This window comes from Eumetopias jubatus, unplaced genomic scaffold, assembly GCF_037043125.1.
Source record: "Eumetopias jubatus isolate StellerSeaLion01/CBP00866 unplaced genomic scaffold, mEumJub1_p1.0 scaffold_10, whole genome shotgun sequence".
Lineage (NCBI taxonomy): Eukaryota > Metazoa > Chordata > Mammalia > Carnivora > Otariidae > Eumetopias > Eumetopias jubatus.
Window position 1 is genome coordinate 119,494,449 of NW_028274816.1, and position 14,747 is coordinate 119,509,195.

The following is a 14,747-nucleotide window of genomic DNA, read 5'->3' on the forward strand; positions in this document are numbered from 1 at the left end:
ATGACCTGAGCCAAAATCCAGAGTCAGAAGCTTAACCAACTGAACAACCCAGGTGCCCCCTCAAGTTAAACGTTTAATGGACTATTTCAAGCTGTGTGTTCTCATAATCCCCATTGCATGCATCCCAATTGGGAATGTGGAGCAGGGAAGTCTCACCACAGTCACGCAGAAAAATTTAATTAATGGAAATTACATAAGACAATATAATCTCTGGTGTTGATTACTTCGAGTTTCCAGTAAGAAGCAAAGGGTAATGATGGCCTGAGACAGTTTTGCACAAGCATGCATGTCAATATTGGCAGCTGTGAGGTTGCTAAGGAGGGCCTCTTCCATAATAATGGGAGTACTTGACCTTGGTTAAGCAGGACTGTTTGTCAGGCCCTGTGTTTGTCTTCACATCCATCCTCTCAGCCATCTCTCCAAAGCCTGTGGGGTTACTTCCATTGGCAGCCCCATGTCACAAATGAAGAGTCTGAGACTCAAAGAAAATCCGTGCCTTGCAAACACTCCAAACCCACTTCAGACCCACGGCTGTGTAATCTCCAATGGTGGGGTCCAGAAAAGCTCCCCAGATGTCTTTCATGCACATGGAAGTGAGGAACACATCACCCACCTCATAAAACCCGATTCCTTTGTGAAAAACAAAACAATGTCCCTATGAAAAGCTGCTTTCTACTGCTCTAGTGACGATCACAAATCTGGGAATTTGGCAAGTCCTCATGACGTACTATCACTTGAAAGGGCCAGGTGCCTGCATCAGCTGTCAGACATCCATAAAAAATTAAAGGAAAAGACTGAGTCTAGACATTGGGAATTCTCAGATGTCCTCAGTCTGCAAAACCCATCCTTTATACCTGTAACCATCAGTTTTATTCCTTGGTGTGTTGTTTTGTTTTTTTTTTTCCAGGATGGCATGTGAGATCCTGGGGTACAGCTGCTTCTATGTCTAGACTCCTAAATTGGCTGGAATTCCATTTTTCCTAGAATTCCATATCCCAAAGAGTCATTTCTCATCCCTGCCAAATCCTTCAAACACCTAACTGCACACTCAGCCCACCAGTCCCAGGCCTTGTTCATGGTGCAGTTTTGTCCTTCGGCATGACAACCCGAGGGTGAACACCAAGACATTTTGTTACAGAGCACAAGACTTGGCTAGGTCAGAGATGATGACACTTAAAGTCAAATGGCACAGATCCAGCACAGATTCAGCCAAGGACGTCTCTTTAATACAGGCGGGCCTGTTTGCCTGTCCACATCACTTTAAGTGTATGACACATAATATTTTGAGGAATTACCAGGTGTCTTCCCTCCCTTCCTCACTTCCTTACACTCACTCCCATTCCCCTGTAGGGAAAGCAGTGAATTATAACCTAGACTCACTGCCTTCGGGGGAGAGTGGACACCGCTTAGAGAGACAAGCCCATTGAGTTCCTCAGTGGGTTTTTCTTAAAACTCTAATTGACATAATAGTTCTGAAAGCACAGACTTTCCATTTCAAGATCTGGGCTTTCTGAGAGAAAGGGGTTTGAGTGTGTGTGTGTGGGGGGGGAGTGTGTTTGCAAGGCCAAGCCCCAAAGGAAACTGGGTTACTATCATAAATGATAGATGTAGTTTTAAAGTTCATGATTTAAGAGCTAGTTTCCCACATCCTGGGAGAGAAAACAAGATAGACACTATTAGCAGAATAAAGTGAAAGGCATGAGACTAAGAGTTAGCCATCTGAGAATGATCCTAATAGGGCCCAGCACTGCCCAGGAAGAGGCTGGACTGTAGGGGAGGGGGAGGGGAGCTGGACTGGGAAGAGGAGTAGGGGAGGGAGGCATAGTCCAAGATGGCTGGCAGCCTTCCCAAGAAGTCCCAAGCCCTGTGGGCTCAGAGGAGCTTAGGGTGAGACAGAAAGGACAGAGTCATGGACCTGACCCCAGAGGCCATGACAAGACAAGGGACCCCGCAGAGGGTCTGATGCCCAGTGGCCAGAGGCCTGAGACACACCTCTGCAGATGTCAGCAGAGGCCAAGGGACAACAGGGAGCTAGATTCCTGCACCCTCCAGTGTGATGAGCCTAACCACACCAGTGTTCCAGAATGACGATGGACCCTGGGAAGAATGGGAGGGGAGAACGGGAAGAAGTATGGCTCATGGAAGACTCTCAACTGGAAAAAACATCAGGAAGTAATTGTGCTTACCTTGTGGCCAGATTAAACTTTCTACCATCAAAAGAAACAGGCGCTGAGGGGTTGGGTTCAATTATGGAAAAAATAAAGTTACACTTTTGTACCTCAAAGTCTGTGACTTTGAAATTTACAAGCATCACAGTCACCAGGCAGGCTTATGGAATTTACCAAGGATGTTTCTAGAAACCCTTTGTATAGGGAACTGAGTAATGGGGAGGAGAAGATAGCATTTGCAAAGCTCAAGGAAGTGTTTTATGTTGGAATTAAATTTGTCCAGCTGGCAAGAACTTTGTAAAGCCAGAAGTGTAGGGGTGCCTGGATGGCTCAGTTGGCTAAGTGGGGAGTCCCCAGACCATCCTATTGGGATCAAACCTGTCTTCCCCTAAAAAAAAATGTGATTTTCTCTTTTCTTCTGAATGTATATATTTCACACAATTTTCATATATCTAAAAATGAAACTACTTAAAATATAGAAAAATGCATTCACAAATTCGTGTCTCAATTCCTACATCTTTTTCCATTTTCCTGTCTGCCTGGACTCAATGGGAACCCAAGAGGAGAAGCGTTTAGAAGGGAGGACGGGGGGAGACAACTGGAAAAGAGAGAGGACAAGGTCCTCAGGTCTGTGAAAGGTGTGTGTGGAAAGCAGCTCAGAACCACCATGGGGCGGCTGGGCTCAGCCATCAGGAAGAACTGTGGTTTCTTCCACCATCTGTGGCTCATTTTATATCCTCGGTCACTGTTTCTGCTGGGTCAGCTCCTGGCCTCCTAGGAGGAAAATGCCTATGTCATGGGAGCATAACCGAAGACTCTGGGTTGGAGTGGGATGGGGAGAGAACATAGAATTTGCATGAACCAGAACATGAAGGAACATACCCCTCCACCCCCATCTGGAGAGGGACATGGGGGACGCAGACAGTGCAAGAGAGAAACACACGGGGCTGCATTTTTCCAGAAGTTGCTCCACAAACGGTAGCTCTTGTCTCCTGTCCTTCATCTGTTCCAGTTCTGGTCTCTACCCAGAAACCGGGCAAAATAAGTGGAAAGTCAGATACCAACTCCCTGGCCTCAGGCTAAGAAAAGGAAGTTTCATGAAGAAAGGAGACAGGAAGAACAAGTCTCTTATTTCGCAACAGGTGAAGTCCCACATTACCTTATGGAGAGGATTTCACGCTGTCCTTGGGAATTCCAGGCTGAAGCGCTTCTTCACTGGAGTACTCGGGTCTCTGGCAGCCTTCCCTGGAGCTCTGGCCTCTGAGGAGCATAATTCTTCCCTTGCAATTTGCGCAGGGGCAAGGAGGTGTGGGGCAAAGGGCTCCGTGTGAGCGAGGAGACCCAGATTCTGGCCCTAACTCTGCCTCTCTAATGGTGAAACCAGAGACAAATTGTGGCTCTGCTCTGGGCTTCATTTGACAAATGAGAGGATGGACTCCTCCAGATAGGAACCCAAGACCCCCATCCCCACCCCGCAGAAGGCCAGAGTGTCTCAAGAAGAGTCAGGCTTCCTCGTAAACGAGCTGGGGGCGGTGTACCCTTCGTGAAGCTTCAGCCTTCATACTTAGCTGTGGGAGCAGACCCTCCTCTTGAGATGCCTCACTTCATTATAGTGCATTGCCTTGGAATGTGTCCATTGCACCTTGAGTTTCTCCTGCAGAGAAATTGGTCTCATCTTCTAGAATGTTCCATTCCCTTCCACACTGAGGAGGGGGTGACTCTTCAGCTGGTGATTGTATCAGTTTTCTATTGCTGCTGTAACAAATTAATACAAACTTGATGCCCTAAAACCACACTTGCCGGAGTCCAGCTCCAGCAGGGAAAGGGTCCTTGAAGAAAAGGACGGCGTCGACGAGTGAGGAGACACAGACATAGGATCAGGTTGCGAGCATCTCCTCCCGATAGCCTCGGAGGGACTTTATTCACACATTAGAATATTTCCTTGTTTTTTCCATTCTTTCATTACATATGATTTTATTTTTTACATCTTATCACAATCATCTTAAATCATTTTGGATTTAAAAACAAAGGTACTAGACAGAGCGTGACCGTGCGAGACGAAGCGTAACCTATCTGCTATTGTGTGCTAATGCGGAAAAAGTTATATTTTTACTCTTGCTTAAAGATTATCTAAAGTTTATTCTTGCTCCCAAGGCAACTTACAGTGTGTGCACCCTATCCTATCAAAGTAACATGGGGAGGTCCCTGTACTGTGGGAATGACATGAGATTTTCCTTTCCTAGAACTCTGATGTTTCAGAGGTGCCTGAGGAATCTCATCAATAGGGACTTTTACTAGGCCTGGATCCAACAGCTCCCTTAAGTGAAACTTATTAAAGAGCTCCGCATTGCTCATGTTAGATGAATTACGGACTGGAGGACATTGGGTATTTTTACTTCTTGGCCCATCATCAGCCTTTTTGGAATCAGTTTCATTGTGATTGCTTACATAGGCATAACTAAATTTATAAATCATTTTATCATGAAACCCCAGAAAAAATCCCATGATTATAAAGGTTGCCACAAATAAAATGAAAGGAAGTAGCAGGAGCCAGCTGTGGAGTCTCCTGATTTTCAGGATTGTCCCCCATACTTGGACTTTGTCAAACAGCATGAGTAGCTTGGCTCGCGCCACACACTCATTTGTTCTCTTAAAGTTCTGGAGTTCAGAAATCCAAATCCGGAAATCAAGGGTATCAACGGGGCTGCACTCCACCTGGAGGCTCTAGGGGGAAAGCCATTTCCTTGTTTTTTTTTCCAGCTTCTAGAACGGCACTCTTGCATTCCTTGGCTCGCGGACTCTTCCTCCATCTTCAAAGCCGGCAGCATAGTATCGGCTGTCAGATTGCCTTCTTTTCTCTGTAGCCAAATCTCCCACTGCCCCCTCTTATAAGGATACTTACGACTACATTTAAGGTCCGGTCAGATAATCCAGGAAAATCTCTCCACCTCAAGATCCTTTACTTGATCACATCTGCGAAGTCCTTTTTGCTATACAAGGAAATCTTCACAGCTTCTGGGGATTAGGATGTGGACATCTTGGGGGCCATTATTCTGTCTACCATGGTGATGTATACCTTGTCTCAGGCCCGGGGATTATCCATTTTCTCTCTCAACCCCTCCCCTCAGAATCGAGTATGTGTATCTTTCATCCAAGACCACACCCTACCTTCCACCCTACTTCCAACCCCCCCTCCCTTCACTACTTTAGCCTCTGTGCCTTTAGGACAGTGCCATCCAATGGAACTTTCCACGATGATGGAAATGCTTTATATCTGCACTGTCCAACATGGCGGTCATGAAACACATGTAGCTAATGAGCACTTGAACTGTGACTAGTGCAACTGAGGAAATGAATTGTAAATTTTATTTAATTTTCATTAAATTTAATAAAAATTTAAATAGCCACTTGTGGCTAGTGATTAATATATTGGACAGCCCAGATGTAGGCAGATGAAAAGCAAAAGCCAAGCCTAGTCAGGCTCTGGGATAATGGGGGTGGCTAAGTGCAGGACAAGGGACAGAATTGTCTGTTGGCCCCAGAGAGGGGCCATCAGATAGTGATGATAGGGCCATCCTTTCATGATGCTCCCCCAGCAGACCTACAAGCCTTAGCAAGGCATGTCACATCTCTGCCTCTGTTTCCTCCTCTGTAAAATTGGAGATAACCAGTAGGGACTTTAGAAGGGTGTTAAAATCCCATTGAAAATGTTAAGTGAGATCATGTCTTTAGACATATTAGCCCATAGTAAGCACTCCATAATTGCTCGTTCTTATTGTGTTTGGAAACGGTAGTTTGTCCCAGTCATAATACAAGGCAATCCCCTTCAACCCCAATCAAATTAAAATGCAAAGAAATTGTCTATTGTCTACAACTTTTAAGAAGTTTTATTTTGAAAACATATGGAATCAGTTGCATCATCCATACATCTACAGTAGCAGAGAAACAGTGATGGTCGACTATCCCCATGGGGGACAAGTGTGCTTTGACAAAACAAATAATAGAAATAACTCCAAATACAATAACACAGCACAAAATAAGATTAAATTAAGAGAAGGAATGGGCTACAAAGAAGAGTCACGAGTGTGGAGAAGGTGCGTCTCGTGAGAAGCGTCGGGCTCAGGTGACGTTCCCTGGAGACCTCCTGCACCTGGAGCTGGAGCAGCTCAGTTCAGTTCCAGATCATTCATGTATTCCTGGACCCAGGGCTCACTGGGGTTAGCACACACTTGTCTGCCCCTTTTGGTTTGGAATCTGTGGGACAAGGAATGGACAGATTAGAATCCCATGGAACCTTGCCTGTGGAAGCTATGTATCTTCCTCTGCTTGACCATGGTTCACGTTGGACAGCTCTAATAGATGGGGAAACCCTTCCTGGGCTGGTGCTAGAACAGGACTCCTTATAACATCTACTCTGGATTTAGCTCCACCTCCTGTGTTGCCCAGATTAGGAACAAATGAGTTTTGCAATCAATATGGGTACATCACCCTACTCATTCTCTATTGCCCCTAGCAATGACATTTCTGTGTGTGTTTCTAAGCATGGTTTAGGAAATCAGCCCACATCTCCTGTCATCCTTTTTACTTTCCCTGGTTTCCTGGCTTCTGGCTAACTTCCTCTCCCAGAAACCCCCTTCCTCTCCCTTGGATCCTACCCAGCCCCCTCTGGACTCCAGGTGACTTCATGACTTGGTCCTCACTGACTTCTGGAAGGGCTTCAGCCCTGAGACTTGCCTCCCTACTGCTTGGTTCCATCTTCCCCCAGAGGGCCCCTTTTCTAATCCTGCCCTCACCCTTGCCTCATAGAGCAGCCCCAGGCTTGATACTCACACCACGGCTGGCTGGGAGCAGAGGCTGCTGGTCTCGAAGTAATCGGTCACAAAGTTGCGAGGGAGCTGCCTCAGGGTGTAAGAAAAGCAGCAGGCGGTGGGAGGGTCTGAGCCCACTGGAAAGAAAGGCAGGGGTGAGAGAAGCTCTACAACCTGTTAATTTTGGCTTCTAATCATAGATATTCAGTGACCATTTCTGTAGGACGACCAGATCCCAAAATATGGTCCCTTGTATCCAATCCCACTCACCCTAAGTAGGAGTATTATTCTGAATAGAAGACCATAAGAGAAAGCCATGAAAGAATTCTAGAAGATTGGAGCTGGACTGAGTCTCAGGGCATGTGTCTAACTCCCTCCATTTTACAGATGGGGAAACCAAGGCACAGAAAGAGTCAGGAACTGGCTTAAATGAGTCTACTGGTTGCCATTTCTTAAGAAAACAGGAACTTGACTAGTCATTACTGAATGTCTACTAGATTCTACATTTAAGAGCAGGCTACTTGGAAATCTTCCTGTCTCCCTTCTGTCCAATCCCTAGATTCACTGTTAGATCAGCCCCAACTAGAAAAGTCAGCACTGCCTACACCATGACTCTAGAAGTTAGCGGCTGGAAGAGCGGACTTACTTGGTGCTGAGAGCGCCGGGGAGCAGAAGGCAGCCATGAGCGCAAGGAGAGGAAGGACAGTCACACACAGCTTCATGGTCTTGGCAGTGGAGAGGCTTTCCTGGAGCTGAGACTGCAGAGCCCAGAAGCTTCAGAACCCGACTGTGTTCTGTGCTGAAACTGATTTGGGAACCCCTCTTTATAGGAACCCTGAGGCCTCGGACAGAGTTGGAGGCACAGGAGGGCAAATGGAATTTCCAGGGTAGAGATGATGTCATGGTGCCAATACGGAAACTAAAGCTAGCTGACAGTGAGAAGCCCTTCACAGCTTCTCTTCCTCAGGGCCATGTCATCACAGAGGAGGGGGGCAGTGGAGAAGTGGGCCGCACCATAGAGGGAAGTGGTACACCAAAGGCAGTGATCAAGACTGTGGAGAGAGTTGCAAACCCAAGAGGAAGGATGAAACATTCACACCTGCCAGAGAGGCTTGTAGATGAGGACTGTGCTGCTCTCGGTGGTTGGCGCCTCCAGAAGCTGGAGGCTTCGCATCAGTCTTTCCAGGGCTGCCTGGCCTTAAGCAGGAAGGGGTGGCCAGGACTCCATGTCCCATTTCTGGGACTCCTTCTGCTGAACTGAGTGACCTTGGTGCCCCGTACATTTTCTTGGACGTAAAGAGAGAGTCCAGCATTGAATGTGCAGAGGACCCAGCAGGGCAGCTCAGGAACATTTACAACTTCTACCTCTTGGAGATTTACGAGGGGCCAGGCACTGGGCAAGCTGCCACATACACATGGCATTGAACCTTACCATACCCCTGAGCAGGACTGGGATTCTTCCCCTGGGGCCATGAGGATCACACAGCAAGATTCACTATCTCCAGGCCACACGGCTGTTAGGTGGCAGTGCCAAGATTTGAACTGAGATTCATCTGATGCTAAAATCTGTTTTTTTTCCCACCCCATTGCCTCCAGTACAAATAGAGAATGTGACCACAAAGAGAGAAAATGTTGGCCACTAGGGCCAATAACACACACAAAGACCCATCTTATTAGGGCTGAAATCAGGAAAGGAGTTTGGGTCAGTCTGTTCTCAAACAAGAAGGGAACAGAAAAGAAATAAAGATTTCAGTATGTTTACTTGACTCATAATAGAAAAGGAGAAAAAGCTCAGGAAGAATCAAGTTTGGAAGACCCAAATAAAGAATGTTCCTCTAGTGTAAAAATGGGATGGGATATACCTAGCAATGAGCTTATCCACGTTATGGATAAAATGTGTAATCTGAGCACATGGTAGTTGCCCAGCCATCCGTAGGGAATTCCTTGCATTCATGGAAAGCTCTGCCTGGTTGGGAAGCTGCTGTTGACCTGTGGGTGACCACCTGAAGTTTACAAAGACCAGGAATACAGTAGTGCATAGAGTGGGACACGTGGGGCAGTTAGAGTGGTTGGATCAAGATCTCTAGCCACTGTCAGCTCACCCACGCTGACCCATCTGCTCACCCCCAGCCTCACATGGTTACCTGCCTCTGCCCCGAGAAAGAAGAATGAAGAGGGGAAAGGGGAGAGCCAGGCCCCCTGGGTGCTATAGAAATGTGGGCTAGGAGGAATCAGGGCAGCATTTTGGAGTACTTTGGGGGCTACTAAATAAAGTTCAATGTTATCCTACCTCGTCACTCCCCAACCACCACCACCTACATACGCACAAACTCTACTTCTCTCCTCCATCCTCTCTTTGTCCTTTTTTTTTTTTTTTTGTGCAAGTCTTGCTTCAAATGTTCCAATCTTTACATGGACCTCTATCTCCAGCTCTAAATTTCTGCAATCCCTTGTATCACATATGCTAGTATCTCTCATGGTCTCTCCTGGTTGAGGAAGTTTCATGTTCATGCATCAAGCGCCTTGCTTTAAGGGAAGGAGGATATGTCTTACATTCCCCCAAATCTACGGACTTTGTTATTCATGGCATTTCCATTCAACTCAATTGAGTAATCATCTGCTGTTTGTCAGGGCAGACAGAGCTGAATGAAGCCCCAAATTTGCACTCAAAGAGTTCTTAGTCTAGTGATGGTATTGATGGTAACAGAAATAACAATGCCATGAGATGGAATAAGATAAGTGTCACATTAGAGGTAGAAACAAAATGTCAGAGAGCCCAAAGGGTGGAGAAGTCCATCTCTTAGCTGTCAATGAATGGTCCCCAGTCAAGTCTAAACTCCACTGTTCACTAATAAGGAACACTTGACATGGAGTCCTCTGTCTAAATGAGTGGGGTGTGCTGATCTTCAAGCTGTGGAGAGATTATGAATGTGCTCTGGAACAATGGGACAATGATGATAGATAAGAATGGATAATTAGTCTGCATTGAGCCACACAATAAGTTTGACTGTTGACTTTGGCTTCCTAGCCTTGATTTGATCTTTGGCTCATGGAGGTAAAATGTTTTGTTTGTGAAGGTCCCAGCAAAAATGCTGTGTTCACACCAGTGAAATTCCACACCAAAAGTATAAAGGCTTATATCAATATGTTAAGCTGAGTCAGTGGCCTCTGAGATTTATACACTGAGGCTATTTCTAAGTAATAGTCGATAGAGAATGAGAACAAATTCCTTTTGAAGACACAACAAAAAAAAATCGTTCATCTTTAAAAACCTTCCCCAACCTCTCTTCCAACTGAATTCTGTATCTCCCTCTATGCTCCTACAGCCCCCCCACAGAGCTCCCTCCATCATATCACCTATAACATATTTGGTTGTCTCTTTCACTAAAAAAGGAGCTCCTTGATGCAGAAACCATATTATGCTTATCTCTGTGTACACAGTAGGTATCTAATAAACACTTGCTTAATAGTGTGCAGAGGCAGCCCAACTACCAGTTTTAATGGGAGGGGAGGTGACGGGTAACATGGACTCAGGGTGTGAACTCCATTTAGCTAAATGAAGTAAGAATAAACTGATCATTTTGAAAAACTCTATCCAAAATGTGATTCCCCACCCTCGATGGGGTAATTCTCTTCTTTCTTCTGCCCTCCACCCACATACCCAGTAGTTTTATCATCAAGGATACTATTCTAGACTCAACTCTTTCCAGCTCAGGGTTGTGAGAAGGGGCAGCAAGAGTCAACCATGGTCCCACAGGTCTCTGTGGTCACCTCCTCACTCCTGAGCAGGGAAGCCCTTCACTTCCCCTCACTCGTGGTAACATAGAGGTTTCCCCTTTTATACCCTTGACTAGCACTGTGCTCATAATTCCATTTTGGGCGCTTTCACATCTCTTTTCTCATTTTGTGCTCCCACTTCCCAGGGCTGCAAGCGGGACCACTAGCCACAGCAGTAATAGGACCTTGCAAAGGTCCTGATACTTTTGATTTCCCCCAGCATCTCCTCATCCATGGTTTTATTTGATCCTGATCTGTTTTGCCATTATACAGATTAGGAATACAAACTCAGAGAAGTTCAAAGACTTAATCAAGGTCACACAGGATGTGGGTCAATAACCAAAATCTTCCAACTCCTGGGTCAGAGATAACCAAACTTCCTTTACAGGTGTGACCCTCTGAGATTGCGCATGTAGGAAGTCTCAGAAGGTACCAGACTTTCCAAAGAGAGTACAAAGCTGCGGAGGGGCAGGAAACAGACGTCATCAATCCTGACATTCTGTGAGCCCCTAGAAGGAGAGTACTGAGATGCATGGGCATTGGGGAGACCACTGGGTGTCAGGGCCAAGAGCACTAGCCTCTAGGATGTGGAATGCCCAAAAGTAGAGAAGTCCTTGTGAGCAAATATTGAGATTGGAAAGCCCAAGTAAGCTAGGTGGATGGTCACTTCGCCAAGATAAGAAACCAATACAGATAAATCCTTTGGTCTTGCCAATGTGATAGCCAAGTCACTTGGGGGAAATGGGAGCAGAAACTGGATTATAGATTGAAGAAAAAGTACATCATTATCCAAAGTGTCGGGGTTCAGGATGGAGTCTGTAGGACAGGGATGTGAGTGAAGCAGTTCATCAGAGACAATCACTCCACTCCTCAAGCCAGCAGCCTCACTCTTCTTAAAGAGGAAATGGGTCTTCATCACCCACCACAGCCTGCTCTTTGCGGTCAAGGGTGGAGGTCAGTGACTTTAGGGATGTTAAATTCCTGAGAGAAGGTTAAAGCCTCACCAGTGTTTGGAAAACTTTCAGTATTCTTTAGGAAGCATCTTTCTGCCTTCCAACAGTGCTTTTTAGTGCTTTTATACCTGTTTCAAGCTCTTTCCTGTTTGGTCACAGAGAATATCCAACAAGAGAAGAAAAATAATTCAATAAAACTTTATTGAGTGTCTACTATATTCTGGGCACTGTTTCAGGCATTGGGGATACCTGCTTTGGAAGGTGGTGGTGAAATGTCAAAAAAGGTAATGCCTGAGTTCTGGGTTTGTTTTTTTTTTTTTCATAGAAAATAGACATCACCACTCTACAAAAATTAGAAAACATAGGAAAGCATAAATAAGAAAATAAAAATGACCCAGGTTTCTGTACGTGGTTTTGTATTTTACTATTGTCACTTACTCTTCTTTCTTGAACTAGTATATCTTATTTTTGTTACTTTATATTCTTTCATGTCATTCAAAACATAGAAGTTACTCGAAATTAGCATGCATGGTATTTCATTGCATGGATATACCAAAATTTTGTTAAAAATTTTATCATTAACCATTCTGTTGCTGAGGTCAGCCCATTTGAGTTGTTCTAACTTTTCTCTATTATAAATTTAGCTGAGATCTGAAGAATGATTAGCCAGGTGAAGAGTATAGGGCTGGGATTAATCAGGCAAAGAACAAGAGACCTGTGCTTTTTTTAATACACGAAATAGATTAACTGGAATATTTCAGTAATAATGACAATAGTAACTAACACTAACATAGCTCTTACAGGAGCCAGTAATATCCAAAGCCTTTCATAGATGCTAATGTATTTTATCCTCCTGGGGGTGTTCTGAGGCAGATACTATTATCCCCTTTCACACACAAGGAAACTGAAGCACAGAGAGGTAAGTAACCTACAGAAGAACACACAGCTATTACATGTTAGATTTGGAAATGACATCAAGGAGGTCTGGCTCCAGAGCACAAGTAAATCAGAAAAGGGAAATGTGCTTACTACAAATTTATGTTAAAAAAAGCTTAAAAACCAAAGTTCTGTTATTATGATGTAAAATGTCTTTCAGTTTTGCATTCTGCATGTCTTTTTTTTTTTTAAGATTTTATTTATTTATTTGAGAGAGAGAGAGCACAAGAGGGGGAAGCGGGAGAGGGAGAAGCAGACTCCCCACTGAGCAGGGAGCCTGATGCAGGACTCGATCCCAGGACTCCAGGATCATGACCTGAGCCGAAGGCAGGCGCTTAACCAACTGAGCCACCCAGGCACCCAGCATTCTGCATGTCTTTGAAGAGTAGAATCCATGGGTTTCCCTTTTCCTTAGAAAATGAAGGGAATTAATTAAAGAGTGGCTTTCCTTATTGGTCCTAAATCTCCACAGGTATCATGGGACGTACCTGTGCTTATAGGAATTCACTCTGCCCTGTGATCTCCAGGAAGGATGAGCTGACACCTCATTCATAGAAAGCAGAGGAGACGCCTGCACTTTCAAGGAATTACATGTCGTTCAGAGGGCTGAGTCTAAGTTTCCAGGAAGTCTGAAAGTGGCAAGAAACAGACCAAGGAGGGAGCCGGGAGTCAGGTCACAGAGGGGAAGCTTCCATTTCATGCTGGAAACCATGCAGGGTATTTGAAATATTTTAAACAGAGAGAGAAAGAGAGAGAGAGAGAGACTGATTTGAGCTTTAGCAAAATCACTTCGGTTGCCATGCGATGCGACAGATTGAAGAGAGCAAAACTGGAAGGAAAAACAGTTGACAGGACACTCTTCTACAGCCGTCCTGGCAAGAAATGATGAGGGCCTGACCTAAGACCGTGGCAGTGGGAACGGTGAGAAGTAGATATACTTCATTTCAAATATACAATAGATGCAGATGAGGGGGAGGGAGAAGTCAAGGGTGATTCCCAGATTTCTGGCTTGGAAGCTTCATAGGTGGGGATGCTTTTTACTGAGCGGAGAACATAGAAGGGGGAGCAGGGGCAAAGGGATGGATCTAATCCAATACCAAAGGTATTCCCTAATGTATTACACATTTAATATGTCCAGAGGAGAATGACAAGAAGAATCCAAGATCGCAAAGGGCCTGGCTGTAGGAAGAAGGGGCTGCATCAGTGAGACATTGTCTCTCTAGGATGCTAGAAAGGGGCCTCCGGGATACAGTTTCTGCCTACCTGAAAGATGGGACCATGCCTGAAAAAAGGGTCTTGGGTCAAACAGGTTGTCATTACCAGCGAGCCTGTCCATGGAGCCCCTGCTGCTGAAGGGAGTGAGCTAGGACCGATGATGCCCCGGGAAGCAGAGCCACAGAGCCAGAAACTGGGAGGAAACCAATGCAGCAGGCCTAGGGCATGGGAAGCAGTGAGGAGGTGAGCAGCGCAGGACAAGGCAGTGATGTTGCAGAACATGAATTGTTCAGCCAAAATTCCCTGCACTCATCACTAGGATGCTCTATTGCGCTGGGGTGGGACCTCAAAGAGGCTGGAATGAGCCAGGAAGCGAGGACACAAATTAAGCCCCTCCAAACTGAAAGATCCACCATGCAGTCTGTTAGCTACTTTCTGTCATCACCATCCAAGAGGTTTTGGGTGCTCCACCAAAGATCAAGACCTCGACACCAGCATCTTTCTGATTCTTTCCTTCCTGTTAGTATGTCAACTCCATAGTGAGACTTTGGGCATAACACACACTGTTAGTCAAGTCAGTGATTTATTCATTCATTCCTTCACCAAGTATTTATTAAGTTCAACTATGTGTCAGGCATTGGGGTTATCATTGGAGATAACCTGCCAAATAACAGACAGTGAAACATAAAACGACCAACGCCATCTGTGTGATCCCGGGAAAGTCACTTTTCCTGGGAACATCAATTTACCACCTAGGAAATTTCTAAGACCCACTCAACCAACTCAACCATCTGAAGGCCCCCTTATGTTATTCATTCAACATACACACATTAAGCACATACTTTGTATACAAGTATGTTATTTTCCGATCCAGTAAAAGCACATATGAC

At 45.3% G+C, this 14,747-nt stretch overlaps 1 protein-coding gene across 1 annotated transcript; it reads right to left on the reverse strand.

Moving 5' to 3' along the window:
- Positions 1 to 6,032: 6,032 nt before the first annotated feature.
- Positions 6,033 to 7,882, reverse strand: LOC114214020 (C-C motif chemokine 4). Its single transcript, XM_028109445.2, has 3 exons — positions 7,623 to 7,882; positions 6,999 to 7,113; positions 6,033 to 6,422 (listed from the first exon to the last, which is right to left on the reverse strand). The coding sequence occupies exons 1-3, from the start codon at positions 7,696 to 7,698 to the stop codon at positions 6,335 to 6,337; spliced, it is 279 nt and encodes a 92-aa protein (XP_027965246.1). The 5' UTR covers positions 7,699 to 7,882; the 3' UTR covers positions 6,033 to 6,334.
- Positions 7,883 to 14,747: the final 6,865 nt, after the last annotated feature.